Below are 19,237 nucleotides of genomic sequence, written 5' to 3' on the forward strand. Positions count from 1 at the left end.
CCGGGGCGGCGGTGGCCGAGGAGTGGAGACGGGAGGCGGGTCCTCGCTCGCTCGGCTCACGGCTTGGGCGCTGCGGGCTGAAGAGACCAGGCGGCCGAGGCGGCGAAGGGAGGGCGCGCGGCAATCCCCCACCTCACCTGACGGCCGGCGGCGCCCGCGGCCCTCAGCATGCACCGCGAGGCGAGGGCTCCCCTCCCGCCCGTGGGCTGAGGCGGCGCCGGCGGCGGCAGGGAGAGGCGGCATGCGGCTGCCGGGCGCGGCGTAGAGAACGCGGCAGGCGGCGAGTGCCGGCCGCCGGGGGGGGGCTCGCTTCGCCCGGCCGCCGCCGCCTCCCGCCGCCGGGCGCCCGAGCGGAGCGGCGCGGCGGGCTGGGCGCCCCGACATGGCGGCCAGGAGCGCCCCGAGCTGCCACCTGCGGCTCGAGTGGGTGTACGGCTACCGGGGCCACCAGTGCCGCAACAACCTCTACTACACGGCGGCCAAGGAGATCGTGTACTTCGTGGCGGGCGTCGGCGTGGTGTACAGCCCGCGCGAGCACCGGCAGAAGTTCTACCGGGGCCACAGCGACGACATCATCAGGTACGGGGCCCGGGGGCGGCCGGCGGCCCCCCGCGGCCCGCTCAGGCAGGGCGCCGCGCCCCAAAGGGGAGGCCCGGGGCCGTCTAGTCCCGACCCTGCCCTCTGGGCACCGGGAAACCGGCCCCCTTTCCCGTCTTCGTACCCCGAGTCTCCCCCTCGGGTCGCTGCGATGGCCCCAAATCGGGGGTCCTCCCTTCTCCCTTCCTCAGATGGGTGCAGTGTACCGAAAGCTGCCGTAGGTTGCATTTTTACCCCTTGAAATCTCGTCGGAGACTGCTTATTAAACGAATTCTTACACTGCCAGAGGGAAGTCCTTTACCTAGTAGAGAACGCAGAAGAGTCCCGTAAGCTCTAGGCTGGTCCCGGGGAGCGCGCCGCGGGTGGCATCCTAGAGGGCACTCGGCTCTTGGCCATAATAACTAGTTGAGGTTTCAGCGCCTGCTGTTATAAGCAGATAGAAATACCGGCAACCTTCCCGCAATTCATCGGACTTTAAAATTTGCACACCTGAAGGCAGTTTGAGGGTAAGGATTGATTCAACCCATCCACACCCCACCCCCCCGCAATCATTTTAGGTGCTAAACTAATTCTGATTTCCATTTCTCTTGTTTCCTTTTTGGTAAAGCACTCCTAAATAAGTTTACTTTTTTTTTTTTTTTTACTTAAATCACAATTTTGTCTACATTTTAATTCTTCTTTGACCGACATCTTAAAGTTGGTCCCAGTGCTTGTTTCCATTTCTTTAGTGAGCGGTGTATTTGAAATAGTATTTTCCATCAGTGTCTCAGCAGAACTTTTGTGGCAAATGAAGTTAAGAGCAGCAGAGATTATTTTAGACTGTTGATTATTGTCTCAAGCACAGCATATTTGTCGTTGATAAATAGAGATGTGTTTTAAAACATTTGAGACTGTGTGTGTGTGTTTTTAAGAGATCCTATGATTGGGTTTGATTACTCAGTTTTATCCCCATATCTGTGTTCCACAGGACTTAAACTGTGCAATTAAAACCCATTTGGTATCATGGTTTGATGTTTTGTAGGCAAAACACTCTGGTACTTAAATACCATAAATAAAGATCTGTTTTGCATGTCTGCACATTTATGCGAGAGGGAGGGAGGCCTAGGACAAACAAAAGGTAGGGCAAGATAGAATAAAGAGCAGAAACCGGTTGTGGAATAGGAAATGAGGCAGTGTTTGGGGTTCAGTGTGTGTGTGTGCTTAGTCAGACTCTTTGAGACCCCATGGACTGTAGCCTGCCAGGCTCCACTGTCTGTGGAATTCTCCAGGTAAGAGTACCCGAGTGGGTTGCCATTTCCTTCTCCAGGGGATATTCCCCCATGCAGGGATCGAACCTCGGTCTCCTGCACTGCAGGCAGATTCTTTACCATCTTGTGTGTTACTCACCCCAAGAGTAGAATTTACCCCAGTTCTTTGTCTTTTCCCCTGATCCTTTCCAGTTTCTCTCTTCTTTTCCATGTATTAGGTCTCCGACAGTTCAGGGGATAGTTAAGTTTATCTAGTTGAAACAGCCTTGACTGGAGCCCTCCTCCAGATATTCAGTCTGTTAGGTTCCTTTAGTAGGTGGGGTAGGTAGGTGTGAAGGGTGTTGAGGTGCACTTCTGTTGTTTTTACTCCTTGGTAGTTGAGAGTAATATGGTATGAAGATCTTCTGAAACTAGATACAATTTTTTTTGATGGGGTAAATGATGCTTTGTTTATTCTTCCAGCAGTAATTTGAACCTATATGTCACATGGCTTGAATTTTTAAAATTGTGTTTCAGTAAACTGCAAGGAAGAGATGCTTTTGCTTTCCTTTGGTGTACATAGTTGCATAACCATACATGTAGTGTCTCAAAATGTTTCAAAATGACAGATTAGTCTAATTTTTGCCTTAATTGGATACTTGCTTGTGACTTTATGCAAATGATTCACCCTCAGAATAATTTATAACAGTAAAAAGTTTGCTTGAAAATTGCCATGGCAATTGCATCCTGAAATTGTGGCACAAATTTAATACAGTACTAAGACTATAACTTAGCAATCAAAGAGTTCCGGAAATTTTGTTTCAAGCAATAGTGGTACGCTTGCCTGGAAAATCCATGGACGGAGGAGCCTGGTGGGCTGCAGTCCATGGGGTCGCTGGGAGTCGGACACGACTGAGCGACCTCACTTTCATGCATTGGAGAAGGAAATGGCAACCCACTCCAGTGTTCTTGCCTGGAGAATCCCAGGGATGGGGGAGCCTGGTGGGCTGCTGTCTTTGGGGTCGCACAGAGTCGGACACAACTGAAGTGACTTAGCAGCAGCAGTAGCAAGACTGTAACTTAGCAATCAAAGAGTTTTGGAAATTTCGTTTCAAGCAATTAATGATAGAAATCATTCTTGTTTGTGAAAGTTCAACGTTTTCAAATTTGTTTCAATTCAGTGTCTGAAATACAGGTATAGTTACTACTGTAATTTTTCAATTGTGTCACAGCAGAAAATGAAATTTTTATAAATGGTACCATGGTGGAAAACAATGTTGCTGTAATGTTACCTTATTAATAAAACGTCATTGCTGTATTGATCATCTGTGTTGTTTCCATATTTGCTTGAAACTTAGGTAAACTTATTAAATATAACTTAGTCTGAATGTAAGACTGTACCAGAATGAGCAAGTCATTGTCTTTAGGTTTTAAAAATGTAAGTGCCGTATTGGTTGGAAAGACAAAGGTAATGATTATTTGCTTTCCAGTTCTGTCATCTTACTACATCTTGCATTGCCAGCGGTGGTGCCACGTGACTTTATCATTTTGTCTGTGTTAACGTGTAGTTATCTTACTTCTTTTTATTAGATATGTATATATATAGTGTTCTGTCCTTCAGTTATATTTATTTCAGTATTACTGATTTATATAGAAATTTGTTTCACTGTCAGAATTTTAGTCACTTTTTTTTCTTAATTTGCTTTTTTTTTCTGTGTCCCAAGTTATATTGATAAAATTCTCTAGTTATTAAATGTTTGTTACAGGTTTAAGAGTAAGTTACAGACTACTGGCAGTTTTAATATAAAATGCACATCTGTAGCCTGGTCTATATTTTGAAACTTTTGCCAGCTGTCTTCCCAAAGGATACAATAGCTTTTTAAATTAGTTTTTCCAGATACCACCCATCAACACATTTTTGACAAGTTTGTATTTGAAGTAGTGGATGTTACTGATAGTTCTCAAAACATGTATCACCACTGAAGACCATTAATGGAATGTAGTTAACTCGGTGCATTTTGGTACTACTTTCTTTTTTCTTTAGACAAAATGAAAGGTAGAGCAGCTGGTGAATTGTGGCAGGTGGTGCTCTTAGGAAAAAGTACTGATCAGGCTTCACCATAGTCTAGTGAAAGTGGTTTCTAACCACTCTGTACTCATAGTATGAAAACTTCATTTATTCAACACAAGTCAGAATTATTGTTGGAAAAGTGTTTTCGAATGTGTGATGTTTCCATGGTGGATCAGTGTTTTTTGTGTTTATGGGTTGAGGGTACCAACTTTCTAAGGTCTGGCGGGAATTACCACAAGCCTACTTGTTGTCTACTTAATGTTTCCAGATATATGGTCAGTATTTCCCAAACCTGACTGATCAGCAGAACCATTTAAGGAGCTTTTTGCCATTTTTTAGCCTTTTCATGACATGTACTAAGGCACCCCACTCCAGTACTCTTGCTTGGAAAATCCCATGGATGGAGGAGCCTGGTGGGCTGCAGTCCATGGGGTCGCTAAGAGTCAGACACGACTGAGTGACTTCACTTTCACTTTTCACTTTCATGCATTGCAGAAGGAAATGGCACCCCACTCCAGTGTTCTTGTCTGGAGAATCCCAGGGACAGCAGGGCCTGCTGGGCTGCCGTCTATGGGGTCTCACAGAGTCGGACACGACTGAAGCGACTTAGCAGCAGCAGCAGAATCCTCTAGAGCTGGATCCCAGAAATTTGTTTTTCACACAGTGCCCCCAGATGATTCTGTTTAGGAAGCACATTGCCAGTCTGTATCCCAAAACATGCATGTGTAGAAGTAGTAAATAAGCAGTTTGAAAAACGGGTAGAACTCCTTCCTTCAAACTTGATTCCAGAATTTTCTTAAGCATTGTGTAATATTCAGAAGCTGTACTTCAGAAAGTATTAAGCAACATACAGATTTAGTAAAATGTCCCCATGTTTAAGTAACTAGAATTGGTGGTCTTAACTTTCACAGACTATATAATAATTTTTTTCTGTAAGATTTCATTTTGTGTGTTTGGATATCAAAATATTTATGGTTGTTTTTCATATGCTGCATAGTTTAAGAGGTAAAATTAGCATGTTTTCAGGCAAAGGTTGGAATTATATAGAATAATAATTCAAACTATCATAAATGTACCTTAAGTGTATATTATTAGGGTAAAAGAGAAATTTTAGATTTGTATTATAATTGTTTCCCTTTTTATTTTATGATGTCTAATATATAGATAACTAATAAAATATATTTTGGATATAAATTAAGGAAAACATATGGTAAATAAATCCTTAGAAACTATTAAGAAATAAGAATAGTTCCTTAGAAACTATCAGCTTACTGTTCCTTCAAGGCTTTTCACTCATCCAAGAAATATTTATTGAACTCCTTCTTCGTGCAAGGGTCTCAGCCTGAAGGTCTTAGGAGTTAAACCCTGTCAGTCAAGTGTAAGATTCCTGTGTGTACCAGAGATAGCATTAGTGTATCTGGGATATGGTATATGCAGGCGTATAACAGTTCCAGGGATGTGTCCCAGTGAGTGGAACACCTAAGCAGGCTGGGTCTTGAAGGACAACAGAGAGGCAGAGTCATCAGGGGAAGTGAGCGAAGGCATAGCATTCTGAAAAGAGGTGGCGTCATATGCAGTGGTTCATGTTAAGAGAAAATAACTGAAAAAGTCATCTGTCCTCACTGTCTTCAGCTCTTTTTCTCCCATTCAGTGTTGGCTCTATTTTATTTCATCATTGCAGCTCTTGTCAAGGTCACCAGTGACCTCCACAGTGCTCATTCAGAGGTCAGTTCTCTCTTCTCATCGTTTTTGATTTATCATCGTCATTTGCCACAGTTGGTTATACCCACGTTCTAAAGACACTTTCTTAAGTGGTGTCTGGGACACATATTGGTGTAAAAATAGGTATTTCTTACTTTACTTAGTCTTTCAGCAGATATTTATTGAGCACCTATTCGTATTTGCCAGTGGCTGTTTTTAGCACTAGAATTACAGCAGTGAACCAAACAAGTGAAATTCCCAACCTTCATTGACACTTTATGTACTGGGGGGAGATAATAACCAAGGTAAATTTCACATTTATGCACATTGAATTATGTATTTGGTATGTACATATATATTATTTTGTATATATAGTGGTGTGTGTGTGTGTGTATATATATATAATATGTAAGGGCTAGGGGAAAAAAGCAGGAAAGTGAGACACAGACTATTGGAAAGAGTTTAGGTAGAAGTTTGGGTAGGGGAGCCAGGAAGGCCTCCTTAAAATATAAGTGTAACGCTTGAGTGGAGCCGTGGAGGTGAGGGACTGTGCCGGCTGGCTGTCTGGAGGGAATGGCGTTGCAGGCAAAGGGACGTCACGTTTAAAGGCCTGAAGTGGAATGCCTCGTGTGTTTGAGGGGCTGTAGGAAAGTTACAGTGGCTGGAGTGCAGTGAATTCCCACAGAGATGAGCACAGAGATGAGGTCTGATGAAGAAGTGGTGGGACAGATTGTTTAGGACTTTGTGGGCTATTGAGAAGATTTTTTTGCCTTCCTATCTGAGGGAGATTAGAAGCCATTGGAACAATTTAATCAAATTAGTGACCTACTTTGAGTTAATGGTTTGACAAAGTCACTCTGGATCCTGTGTTGATGACAGACGGAGGGAGAGGTGAAAGATGGAAGCAGACAGACCACTTAGGAGACTTAGAAGAGATGTTTGTGGCTTGGGCCAAAGCGGTCATGACAGGAGCGCTGAGAAACCACTGGATAGACTTTGAAGACAGAGGCAGCGTGATTTACTGGTGGACCAGGTGTAAATTGTGACAGAAAAGATGTCACAAGATGGTTGCAGCTTGGGGCCAGAACACCTGAGAATGGAGTTGCCCGTTAGTGAATTAGCAAAAGCTGTGGGGAGGGCAGACTTTCTGCTTTGGGAGAAACGGACGATCATGAGCTGTTTTAGATACTAATAGATAACCAACCAAGTGGGCTTGTACATTAGGCCAATGGAGCATACATATCTATAATCCAGGGAAGCAGTCTGCGATGGGTTAAATTTGAGTGTTATCAGCATGTAGGTAGTATTTAAAGCCATAACCCTGGATAAGATCACCGAGGGAGTGAATATAAAGAATCTGAACAATGAATTCCTGTGGCCCTCCAACATTTAAATATTCAGAAGATGAAAAAGAACTGACAAAACAGTGGCCAGAGAGACAGGAGAAAAACCAAGAGAGTGTAGAGTCATGGAAATCAAGTTAAAAATAGTGTTTCAGGGAGAAGGAAGTGACCAGCTGTATCAAGTCAGATGAGTAGCACTTCACCTTAGTGGAGATGTTAGCTGTTTTGCAATAATCACATTGTGATCATGACTGTCGAGGAGACTGTGTACGGATGTTTATATGATCAGGGGAACAGAGGGAGCAGAAAGAAGTCATCAGAATGAGTCATGTCATCACAGGTGTACAGAACTGGCCTCCTTCAGGGTCTTTCCAGCAGCTTCTGGTTTGGTTGATTATTTTTAAAATGGCACATGGCTGGTAGCTCTAGATACTTGCTGTTCAAAGATGTCGTCCTTAGACCATCAGTTTCAGCATTACCTAGGAGCTCATTAGAAAAGCAGATCTCAAACCCCAGGCCTGCTGAATTAGACTCTGAATTTTAACAGCATTCTCAGGTAGTGTTATGGGTTTGAAATATTAAAATTGTGGGTTTTGATATTAAAGTTTGAAAAGCATACTCTAGACCAGTGGTTTTCAGTGCTGGCCTTTAACCAACACATTAGCATTACCTGGAAGCCTGTTAGAAATGCAGATTGTCAAACTTCATCCCAGACCTGATCAGAAACTCTAGATGTGGGGCCCAACAGTCCACTTGAGTTACCTCCATGTGATACTGATGTATTCTGAAGTTTGAAAAACATTGCTCTAGATTCTTGATTTTCAATCCTGGCTGCGTACTAGAATCACTTGGAGAGTTAAAGCAAAGTAAAACCACCAGTGCCTGAGTCTCATCCCTAGAAATTCCAGTTTAATTTATTTATGATGGGTCTCAGGTATAATTTCTTTATTGCTGTTTGCGTCTGTCTTTAAGCTTCCTAGATGATTCCAGTAAGCAGCCAGGGTTGAAAACCACTGCTCTAGATATAGAAGTAATCCATGGTGGTGGGCTGGGAAGTCAAACTCAAAAAACTCCAGGCCCACCCGAATTTATTCATTTACTATTATACAAGATCCATTGGGTGAGGAAATGGCAGCCCACTCCAGTATTCTTGTCTGGGAAATCCCATGGACAGAGGAGCCAGCCCAAGGGGTTGCAAAGTGTTGGACACGACTTAGCAACTAAACAATAACAACAAATTATATCACAGTATTGATCATTTGCCAAGTATTAAGACCTCTTTAAAAAGTCTGGGCCTATTGCCCAAGGCATATTTGGAGTTTTTTTTTTTTTTCCCATCAAGAAAAGCAGTGACTAGTAGTAGGGCTTTCCATTAATGGATCTGCCCGGTGTCATCAGTGGCTGAAAACATGAAAAGACAGATACCTTGCATTGTCAGTCCAGAAAAATGCTAACAAACTGGGGACCCGGAAGGTTCACTTAATGGGCAAAATCACGTGCATCCTGGACAGCACCAAGTGAGGTGTGACCCAGTAGTTGATTTCAACAGACTGGCCGATCAGCTGCAGTCAGTTTGGCTCAGTGGTTTGGACCATGAAAAGCCCAAGAGTGTCTGTAAATAAATTTCCAATTTGGAGCCAGAGTCTGCCAGTCAGAAATAGACCAAATATCCAATATGCTAGTATTGAAGAGGCATATAAATGATCTTACCCTCACTCTGTGAAATTCTAAAGTGGACAAAATTCACAAGGATAGTTGCTGCAGCACCCTAGATTCACTCCGGGAGAGGGCACAGTAGCTAGGACACTGTGTTTTATAAAGCTTGAGACCACAGATTGCCACAAACCAAGCATGAAGCAGCCACTGACAGCTGACTGACTGCTGTGCAGGCCAAGTGTCTGCCTTTGTGGATCAGTGTTCTTCGACAGCAGAGGGCTGGAAGGAGCTATACCGGGCCAGTGTAAACAAGCTGCCTTGCTGCAGTGGTATCTATTCTAATTATAAGGTGGCACATGGTTTCACTATATTGGCCAAAGACTGCAAGAACTTATATGAAAGCCTTAACAGCTCCTGGATTTCCTGTCTGCGGTATCACCCTCTGTTGGCTAATGTAATGTAAAAATAGATTGGATTGTTAAAAGATCAAGTGAAACATAGTGCCCACCTTAAAACACCGGTATGCTTATATCCATCTAAATTAGTAAGCTTGGCAAAAAAATACTAAAAAGTTCTTGGAATGAGAGGAGAGGGAATGGGACTGAAGCTAGACACTGCACCTTGGATCTAGCTGTTCTTGAGGCCACAGATGGGCTGAATTCATCATAACACCACTAAATTGTGTATATTTTTTCTTTTGGGATGGGTGGCTCATAATGCTGGATTGGGAAATAAGTAGTTGTGATTGTAGGAGGTGTTAACTCAGATTTCACTCTAAGAGTATCTTGTTCTTCACAATCAAGGAGAGATAACGAAGTTTACTTTAATACCCAGCTTGGGGAGCACACCGATAAAGCAAAGTGGTTGGATGTGAGGTGAGAATTCTGGATTATATCGTTGCCAAATTATGGATGGTATTCAGCCTCTTATTGGAGCCCAAACAAGGAAGAGGTCATGGTCATGGATCCTGGAATCATGGAATGTGTGGCAGAATAGGAGCACCTAATTGAACTTAAAGGGCCAGAAATAAATTTTTGGTGTGAGAAGTGTACATAGCCTATTCCCCAGATCAGTCAGAAGAGCTGGGGTACACAGTTGCCGTTGGTCCTCTTGTTGAGGGATCCTGCCACTCTTTCTGTTGCCGGGAATCATGTACCTATTTTACCTTCCAACCAAAGAGGACATTAATTCTCTTTGTTTTCATTACTTTGAAAGGACTTTCTTTCTTGGTCAGGAATACAGTACTAGACACTGCCTTTGCTGTGAATGAATTACGTATTCATTGCAGTTTATGGCATGTAATGACAATTGCCACAGGCAGTTACACCTAAGAATGTTGCAATTTTTACTTTTGTTAGGTTAGTGTAAGAGTAATTGCAGTTTTGCATTGTTGGAATTTGCTACTTGTTATTGGAATATGTTCTTAAATGCGGTTGTGGTATACATCATTTTAATGTGAATTTCTCACTTAAATTTTTTTTGCTACTGACTTATTACTTGCTGTTTATTTTATATATATTTTAGACTATGGAAATGATATTAGACAAAAAGCAAATTCAGGTGATTTTCTTATTTGAGTTCAAAATGGGTTGTAAAGTAGTAGAGACAACTTGTAACATTAACAGTGCATTTGGCTCAGGAACTCCTAATGAACATTCAAGAAGTGGTGGTTCAAGAAGTTTTGCAAATGGGATGAGAACCTTGAAGATGAAGAGTGTAGTGGCTGGCCATCAGAAGTTGACAGTGACCAATTGAGAGCCATCATCGAAGCTGCTCCCCTTAAAACTACCCCACAAGTTGCCCCAAGAACTCAACATTGACCATTCAACGGTCGTTCAGCATTTGAAGCAAATTGGAAAGGTGATAAAGCTCTGTAAGTGGGTGCCTCATGAATTGACCAAAAATAAAAAAAATCAGCATTTTAAAGTATCGTCCTCTCTTATTCTATGCAACAACAGTGAACTATTTCTCAATCAGATTGTGACATGCGATGAAAAGTGGATTTTATATGACAACTGGTGATAACCAGCTTAGTGGTTGGACCAAGAGGAGGCTCCAAAGCATTTCCCAAAGCCAAACTTGCGCCAAAAAAAGGTCATGGTCACTGTTTGGTGGTCTGTTGCCCAACTGATCCACTAAAGCTTTCTGAATCCCGGTGAAACCGTAACATCTGAGAAGTATGCTCAGCAAATCACTGAGATGCACTGAAAACCACGGTGCCTAAAGCTGGCCTTGGTCAACAGGAGAGGCCAGTTCTTCTCCACAGCAGCACCCCACCACACACTGCCCAGCCAGCGCTTCAAAAATGGAATGAATTGGGCTACGAAATTTTGCCTTATCCACTGTATTCACCTGACCTCTTGCCAACCAACTACCATTTCTTCAAGCACCTGGACAACTTTTTGCAGGGAAAACACTTCCACCACCAGCAGGAGGCAGAAAATGCTTTCCAAGAGTTCGTTGAATCCTGAAGCATGAGTTTTTACACCGTAGGAATAAACTTATTTCTCATTGGCAAAAAATATGTTGATTTTAATGGTTCCTATTTTGATTAAGATGTGTTTGAGCCTAATTATAATGATTATAATTCCGAAACCACAATTATGTTTGCACCAACCTAATAGTATGATATTGCTTGTGGTATTGTTTAAATTAGCCACAAGATGATGGCCCTATCTTTACAGATACTAAGATTGATTGGGGGCAGGGCACAATTGACAACTGGGGGTGGAAAGTGGAAGGCTATGTTAAGTGTTAAAAGATAGGTGATAACTAATTACAGAATCCATAGACTGGTCATCATTACTTGGTTGCCCTGTGACTTTTCTAATAATAATTATTAGTTCAGTTCAGTTCAGTTCAGTTGCTCAGTCATATCCGACTCTTTGCGACCCCATGAACTGCAGCACGCCAGGCCTCCCTGTCCATCACCAACTCCCGGAGTTCACCCAAACTCACGTCCATTGAGTTGGTGATGCCATCCAGCCATCTCGTCCTCTGTCGTCCCCTTCTCCTCCTGCCCCCAATCCCTCCCAGCATCAGAGTCTTTTCCAATGAGTCAACTCTTCGCATGAGGTGGCCAGAGTACTGGAGTTTCAGCTTTATCATCATTCCTTCCAAAGAACACCCAGGGCTGATCTCCTTTAGGATGGACTGATTGGATCTCCTTGCAGTCCAAGGGACTCTCAAGAGTCTTCTCTAACACCACAGTTCAAAAGCATCAATTCTTTGGCGCTCAGCTTTCTTCACAGTCCAACTCTCACATCCATACATGACCACAGGAAAAACCATAGCCTTGACTAGACGAACCTTTGTTGGCAAAGTAATGTCTCTGATTTTGAACATGCTATCTAGGTTGGTCATAACTTTCCTTCCAAGGAGTAAGCGTCTTTTAATTTCGTGGCTGCAGTCACCATCCGCAGTGATTTTGGAGCCCCCAAAAATAAAGTCTGACACTGTTTCCACTGTTTCCCCATCTATTTCCCATGAAGTGATGGGACCGGATGCCATGATCTTCGTTTTCTGAATGTTGAGCTTTAAGCCAACTTTTTCACTCTCCACTTTCACTTCCATCAAGAGGCTTTTGAGTTCCTCTTCACTTTCTGCCATAAGGGTGGTGTCATCTGCATATCTGAGGTTATTAATATTTCTCCCGGCAATCTTGATTCCAGTTTGTGTTTCTTCCAGTCCAGCGTTTCTCGTGATGTACTCTGCATATAAGTTAAATAAACAGGGTGACAATGTACAGCCTTGATGAACTCCTTTTCCTACTTGGAACCAGTCTGTTGTTCCATGTCCAGTTCTAACTGTTGCTTCCTGACCTGCATACAAATTTCTCAAGAGGCAGATCATTATGTTTTAAAAATTGTTAATACCTATTTATAAAAGAACATTGAAAAGTATGGAAAAAGAAAAATATTTACCCACAATCTTATATCTAGAGATATTACTACTTTGTTTCATTTATTTTTATTGTTTTTAATTTATGGCTGTACTGAGTTGTTGTTGCTGTATGGGCTTTTTCTCTAGTGTGGCGAGCAGGGGCTGCCCTCTGACTGCACTGTGCAGGCTCCTCTCTGCAGTGGCTTCTCTTGCTGCAGAGCGCAGGCTCTAGGGCACGCGGGCTTCAGTAGTCACAGCTCCTGGGCTCTAGAGCACAGGCTTAGTAGTTGTGGCACACAACTGTTAGTTGCTCGGCAGCATGTGAGATTTTTCCAGATCAGGGATCGAACTCATGTCTCCTGCATTGGCAGGAGGATCCTTTACCACTGAGTCACCAGGGAAGATCCTACTACTGTGTTTTAGATTATTTCCTTTGAAGTCTTTATAAGGTATGTAACATAAGACTTTAAGACTTCACTATTTATCTATTTTTTAAAAATAATTTTATTTATTTGGGGGGTTCCTTGGTGGCTCAGATGGTAAAGAATCTGCCTGCAATGCAGGAGACCTGACTTCAGTTCCTGGGCCGGGAAGATCTCCTGCAGAAGGGAATGAGTACCCACTCCAGGATCCTAGCCTGGAGAATCCCATGGACAGAGGAGCCTGGTGGGCTCCTCCCCAGTCCACAGGGTCACAAAGAGCTGGACACTGAGTGGCTGATCAGTGACAACTATTGTATTATCTGGTTGTACCGTTTATTTACCCATTTACCTATCGAAGGACTTCCTGGTTACATCCACGTTTTGGCGATAATGAGTAGAGCTGTAAACATCCATGTGCAGGTTTCTGTGTGGACGTAAGTTTTCACTCCTTTGGATAAATCCCAAGGAGTACAGTTGCTGCATTGTTTGGGAAGGTGCTGTTTAGTTTTGTAAGAAACTGCCAAACTCTCCTCCAAGTGACTGTTCTGTTTTTGCTCTCTCACCAGCAGTGTGTGAGAGCCCCTGTCACTCGACACCCTTGTCAGCATTTGGAGGTGTCGGTGTTCCTGATTTGGCCATTCTGATAGGCATGTAGTGGAGTCTTAGAGTTTTGATTTGCATTTTCCTAGTGACGTATGATATGGAGCAAGTTTTCATAAGCTGTGTATCTTCTTTGATGAGGAGTGTGTTAAGGTTTTTGCCCTACTTTTTAATTGGGTGTTCTTATGGCTGAGTTTTCAGTTCCTTGTATATTTTGAATGTTGTTGTCCAGTCGCTCAGTCGTGTCCGATTCTTTGCGACCTCGTGGACGGCAGCACGCCAGGCCTCCCCTGTCCATCACCAACTCCAGAGCTTGCTCAAACTCATGTCTGTTGAGTCAGTGATGCCATCCAACCATCTCATCCTCTGTTGCACCCTTCTCTTCCTGCCCTCACTCTTTCGCAGCATCAGGGTCTTCTCCAGTGAATCAACTTTTCACATCAGGTGGCCAAAGTAATGGAGCTTCAGCATCAGTCCTTCCAATGAATATTCATGGTTGATTTCCTTTAGGATTGACTGGTTTGATATCCTTGCAGTCCAGGAGACTCTCAAGAGTCTTCTCCAGCACCACAGTTCAAAAACATTGATTCTTTGGTGCTCAGCCTTCTTTATGGTCCAACTCCCACATCCATACATGACTACTGGAAAAACCATAGATTTGACTAGACGGACCTTTCTTGGCAAAGTAATGTCTCTGCTTTTTAATATGCTGTCTAGGTTTGTCATAGCTTTTCTTCCAAGGAGCAAGCGTCTTTGAATTTCATGGCTGCAGTCACCATCTGCAGTGATTTTCAATTCAGTTCAGTCACTCAGTCATGCCTGACTCTTTGTGACCTCATGGACTGCAGCACACCAGGCTTCCCTGTCCATCACCAACTCCTAAAGCTTGCTCAAACTCATGTCCATTGAGTTGGTGATGCCATCCAACCATCTTATCCTCTGTCATCCCCTTCTCCTGCCTTCAGTCTATCCCAGCATCAGGGTCTTTTCCAATGAGTCCATTATTCGCAGCAGGTGGCCAAAGTATTGGAGTTTCAACTTCAACATTAATCCTTCCAATGAATATTCTGGACTGATTTCCTTTAGGGCAGACTAGTTGGATCTCCTTGCAGTCCAAAGGACTCTCAAGAGTCTTCTCCAACACCACAGCTCAAAAGCATCAATTCTTCAGCAGTGATCTTGGAGCCCCCCAAAATAAAATCTGTCATTGTTTCTCCATCTATTTTCTGTGAAGTGATGGGACCAGATGCCATGATCTTCATTTTTTGAATGTTGAGTTTTAAGCCAGCCTTTTCACTCTCCTCTTTAATCAAGATGCTCTTTAGTTCCTCTTTGCTTTCTGCCATAGGGTGGTATCATCTGCATATCTGAAGTTATTGATATTTCTCTTGGCAGTCTTGATTCCAGCTTGGGCTTCATCCAGCCCGGCATTTTGCATGATGTACTCTGCATAGAAGTTAAATAAGCAGGGTGACAATATACGTTCTTGATGTACTCCTTTCCCAATTTGGAATCAGTCTGTTGTTCCATGTCCAGTTCTAACTGTTGCTTCTTGACCTGCATACAGATTTCTCAGGAGGCAGGTAAGGTGGTCTGATGTTCCCATCTCTTTAAGAATTTTCCAGTTTGTTGTGATCCACACAGTCAAAAAGGCTTTAGCATAGTCAGTGAAGCAGAAATAGATGTTTTTCTGGAATTCTTTTACAAATATTTTGTCCCATTTTCTCCCAGTCTGTGGCTTGTCTTCTAGTGCTCTTGCTATTGTCTTCCACAGGGCAGAATTTTTTATTTTTATTTTAATGAAGTCCAGCTTTCTTTCTTTCATGGATCCTGTGTTTAATGTTGTATCTAAAAAGGCATCACCATGCCCAAGGTCATCTAGATTTTCTCCTGTGTTGTCTTCCAGGAATTTTGTAGTTTTACGTCTGGGTCTGTGATTCATTTTGAGTTAACGTGTCTGGACTCTCTTTCACGTGTAGACGCCCGGTTGTCCCGGCACTGTTTGTTCAGGGCGTCTGTCTGTGCTCCGGTGTAGTGCCCTTACTCGTTTGTCAGAAGTCAGTGAGCACATTTACGGGGGCCTGTTTCTGGGTCTCTGTTCTCTCCCATTGGTATATTTGTCTACTCTTTTGCGAATGCCATATTGTCTTTTTTTCTCTTCCAATTTTATTGAGTTTTATTTATCTCATAAGTGTGAGTTTGTACCTTTTGATCATCTTAATCCAATTCCCCATTCCATCCCCTGCCTCTGATACCTGACCTCTTTTTCTGTGAGTTTGATATTTGAAGTATAATTGACCTACAACACTATGTTAGTTCTTGTTACACAACGTAGTGATTCAGTATTTCTAAACATTTCAAAACGATCGCCGTGGTAAGTCTAGTTAAGATATGTCACCATACAAGATGCTACGTAGTTAGGGACTGTGTTCTCCACACTGTACATAGCCTTCTCTGTGTGTGTGAGTGTGTATTTAAGTTACTGATCTCTTAAGTTCAAACTCTCTTTACCAATCCTTCAGCACCCGCACCACGTTTACTGTTTTTAGCATCGTGTTTTACATCTTTGTGTTTCGTGTGTCCCTTAACTGCGTATTGTGGACATACATGATCCCGTGACTTTTGCCCACCAACCTCCTCGCTGTGGCGCCTTTACTAATTTTACTGTATGTTTGTCTTCACTAGTGAGATTTTTCCCTTTCATAATTTTCATGTTTCTATTTCTGGCCTTTTCTTTTTCACTTAGAAATGTCCCTTTAGCGTTTCTTATAAAGCTGGTTTAGTGGTGCTAAACTCTTTTAGTTTTTGCTTGTCTTTAAAACTTTTGATCTCTACATAAAATCTGAACACAAGCTTTACCAGGTCATAAAGCTTTACCTACTTGGTTATAGGTTTATCCCTTTCATCACTTAAAATGTATCATGCCACTCCCTCCTGGCCTGCAGTTTCTACTGAAAGGTCCTTTGTGGGAGTTCCCTTGTACATAACTTGCTACTTTCCCTTGCTGCATTTAACATTCTCTCTCTCTAATTTTTATGTCTTGGTGTGGTCCTCTTTGGGTTGATCCTGTTGGGGACTTCCTGTGCTTCCTGGACCTGGATGTCTATATCCTTCCTCAGGTTAGGGAGGTTTCCAGCTGTTGTGTCTTCAAATATGTTCTCTGCTCTCTCTCTCTCTCTCTCTTTTTCTGGGACCCCTATAATTTGAATGTTAATATGCTTGATGTTGTATCACAGGTCTCTTAAGCTGTCCTCATTTTTTTTTTTATTCTTTCTTTTGTTCAGCTTGAGTGATTTCCATTACTTGTCTTCCAGTTCACTAATCTGTTCCTCTGTACCATTTAATATACTGTTGATTCCTTGTAGTGTATTTTCCATTTCAGTTCCTGTGTTCTTCATCTCTGTTTGGTTTTTCTTTATCTTTCTAAACTTTCTATGGGAAACTTCTGTTCATCCAATCTTCTCCCAAATTCTCTGAACACTTCTACAGTCGTTACCTAGAACTCTCTATAGCGTAGCTTGCCTATTTCCCTTCACTCAGTTCTTCTTTGTCCCAACAGCACAGCCCCACTCGGTCATCAGAACTCTGGGGGTGCCCGCTACATGGGCTGTGTGGGTCCTACTGTTACGAGCATCTGATAGATATGGCTGGCCCACGTTCCAGTCAGTTGCCAGGCACTGACTTGCGTGGAGGATGCTGGCTACTGGTGGGCAGGGTTGAACAGCAAGGCTGCTGACTGTCCTGGAGCTAGTGCTGGCCCATTGGTTTCTGGAGTGGGTGGTTGCGGTGCTGGGCTGTTCCAGATATACTGGCCTGCAGGTGGGTGGGGCCAGCTCCAGCATAGCTAGAGTCTGGGGTGTCCCAAAAGTGGTGTTGGCCAATAGTGAGACTGGCTAGATCCCGGGGCATCTGGCTAAGCGGCCCAGGGTGTGTTGGAGTTGTTATCAGCCAGCTAGCAGGCAGGGTTGGGTCCTGGGGTCTCTAGCTGCAAGGCCAGGGGGTTCCAAGCTGGTGTTTGCCTGCTGGTGGGTGAGGCAGAGGCCTCAGGGATTCTAGGGCTAATGCTTGTTCCCTGCTGGGCAGAGCTGGGGGTCCCAGAGTTGGTGTTTCTCCTCACTGGTAGTGGGGAGGGAAATTTACATACGAGGCATGTCTTGGGCAGCTGCGTGACAAGGAGATCTCTGTACACCTGCCCGCTAGAATCTCAAGCATTTATATAGCGACCTTAACAGGGTATGGAGTCTCTAGTTGCCTGGGTTCAGTTCTTAGGTCAGTTGGTGGTCATGTCTTCTCAGTAACCTCCTCCAACATTCAGATAAGTTGGGAAGAACTGACATCTTTTTTTTACCCTAATAACTGTCATCTTGATAGTACTGAGTCTTCCTATCCATGAATATAGAATATCTATTTTTTATAGTTCTTGATTTCATTCATCAGAGTTTTGTGGGTTTCCTCATATAGATTTTGTATCTATTTTGTTAGATATATGCCTAAATATTTCTGTTTGGGGTGTTAATATAATGGTATTGCATTTTCAATTTCAGATTCCACTTGTTTACTGTCAGTATTAGGATAACAATTAATGTTGTATGTTAACTTTGTATCCTGCAGCCTTACTATAGTCATGTATTAGTTCCAGGAATTTTTTTTTTTTTTGGCTGATTTTTTTTAAATTTTCTACATAGGTGATTGTGTCATCTATGAACAAAGACAGTTTTATGTCTTCCTTCCCAATCTATATACCTTTTATTTCCTTTTCTTGTATTATTGCATTAGCAAGGCCTTCCAGTATATTATTTGAAAAGGAGTGGTGAAGGGGGACATTGATGACTTGGACCTGATCTTTGTGGGAAAGCTTAGAATTTCTCACCATGAAATATGATGTTAGCTGTGAGTTTTTGTAGATACTCTTTATAAGGTTGACACAAAGTTCTTCTGTATTCCTAGTTTCCTGAGAGTTTTTATCACGAATAAGTATACTTATAGTGTAAGTATGCTTACAGTATAAGGTTTTATAAGGAATAGTGTTTGTCTGTGCCTTTTCTGCATCTATTGATATGGTCATATGATTTTGCTTTTTTAGTCCATTGGCATGGTGGACCCATCAGTTGATTTTTTAATGATATTAATACCTCAGATAGTATTCCACATAGTTGTGGTGTATAATTCTTTTTATACTCCTTTAGATTTGATTTGCTGAGCAAGTTACATTTGACCTGAAGCATGAATTATTTGAATGAAGCAAGATTTGGAAGATCATTCTAGAGACAAAGACCTTTGAGGGCATAATAAGTTTGGCCTTTTCAACAGACAGAAAGGCCAGTGTGTCTGAAATGTGGTGAACAAAAGGGAGAATTGTAGAAGTTGAGGTTTGAGAAGTAGGTGAAGGTATGTATTGTAGAGCCTTGTAAGTGCCGTAATAAATAGTTTGGATTTTATTCTGATTGTAATAGGAAGCTGTTGGGGGATTTTAACTAGGTGAAATTTATATTGTTTTAAAAGATCACTCTGGTTATGTTAAGAAAACCCTGAAGGGATGCAATGGAGGAAGAAGGGCAGGTGGCTCAGATTCAGGTTGAGGCAGAGAAGATGGGGGTGATGATAGGGTCATTGGATAGGCTAACAGAATGTGTGTGATAAATTTGAAAGGGAAAGGGGTGAGGGTTAAATTTAGCTTCTTGGTCTGAGCAACTGAGTGGCCAGTGATGTCCTATACTAGGGTGGGGAATTAAGGAGGGA

General features: G+C 42.7%; 1 protein-coding gene across 12 annotated transcripts in view; it reads left to right on the top strand.

Moving 5' to 3' along the window:
- Positions 1 to 254: 254 nt before the first annotated feature.
- EML5 (EMAP like 5) overlaps positions 255 to 19,237 on the top strand; it is a 158,190-nt gene continuing 139,207 nt past the window's right edge. For all 12 annotated transcript variants that reach the window (XR_011465744.1, XR_011465745.1, XM_070378383.1 and 9 more), the window contains exon 1: positions 255 to 579. Coding sequence is in view for 10 of the 12 variants with exons in the window: in XM_070378383.1 (XP_070234484.1) it covers positions 383 to 579 (197 nt within the window). In the remaining 2 variants the exon portion in view is untranslated. The remainder of the gene's footprint in view (positions 580 to 19,237) is intronic.

The sequence above is a fragment of the Bos mutus genome, chromosome 10 (genome assembly GCF_027580195.1).
Source record: "Bos mutus isolate GX-2022 chromosome 10, NWIPB_WYAK_1.1, whole genome shotgun sequence".
NCBI classification, from domain to species: domain Eukaryota; kingdom Metazoa; phylum Chordata; class Mammalia; order Artiodactyla; family Bovidae; genus Bos; species Bos mutus.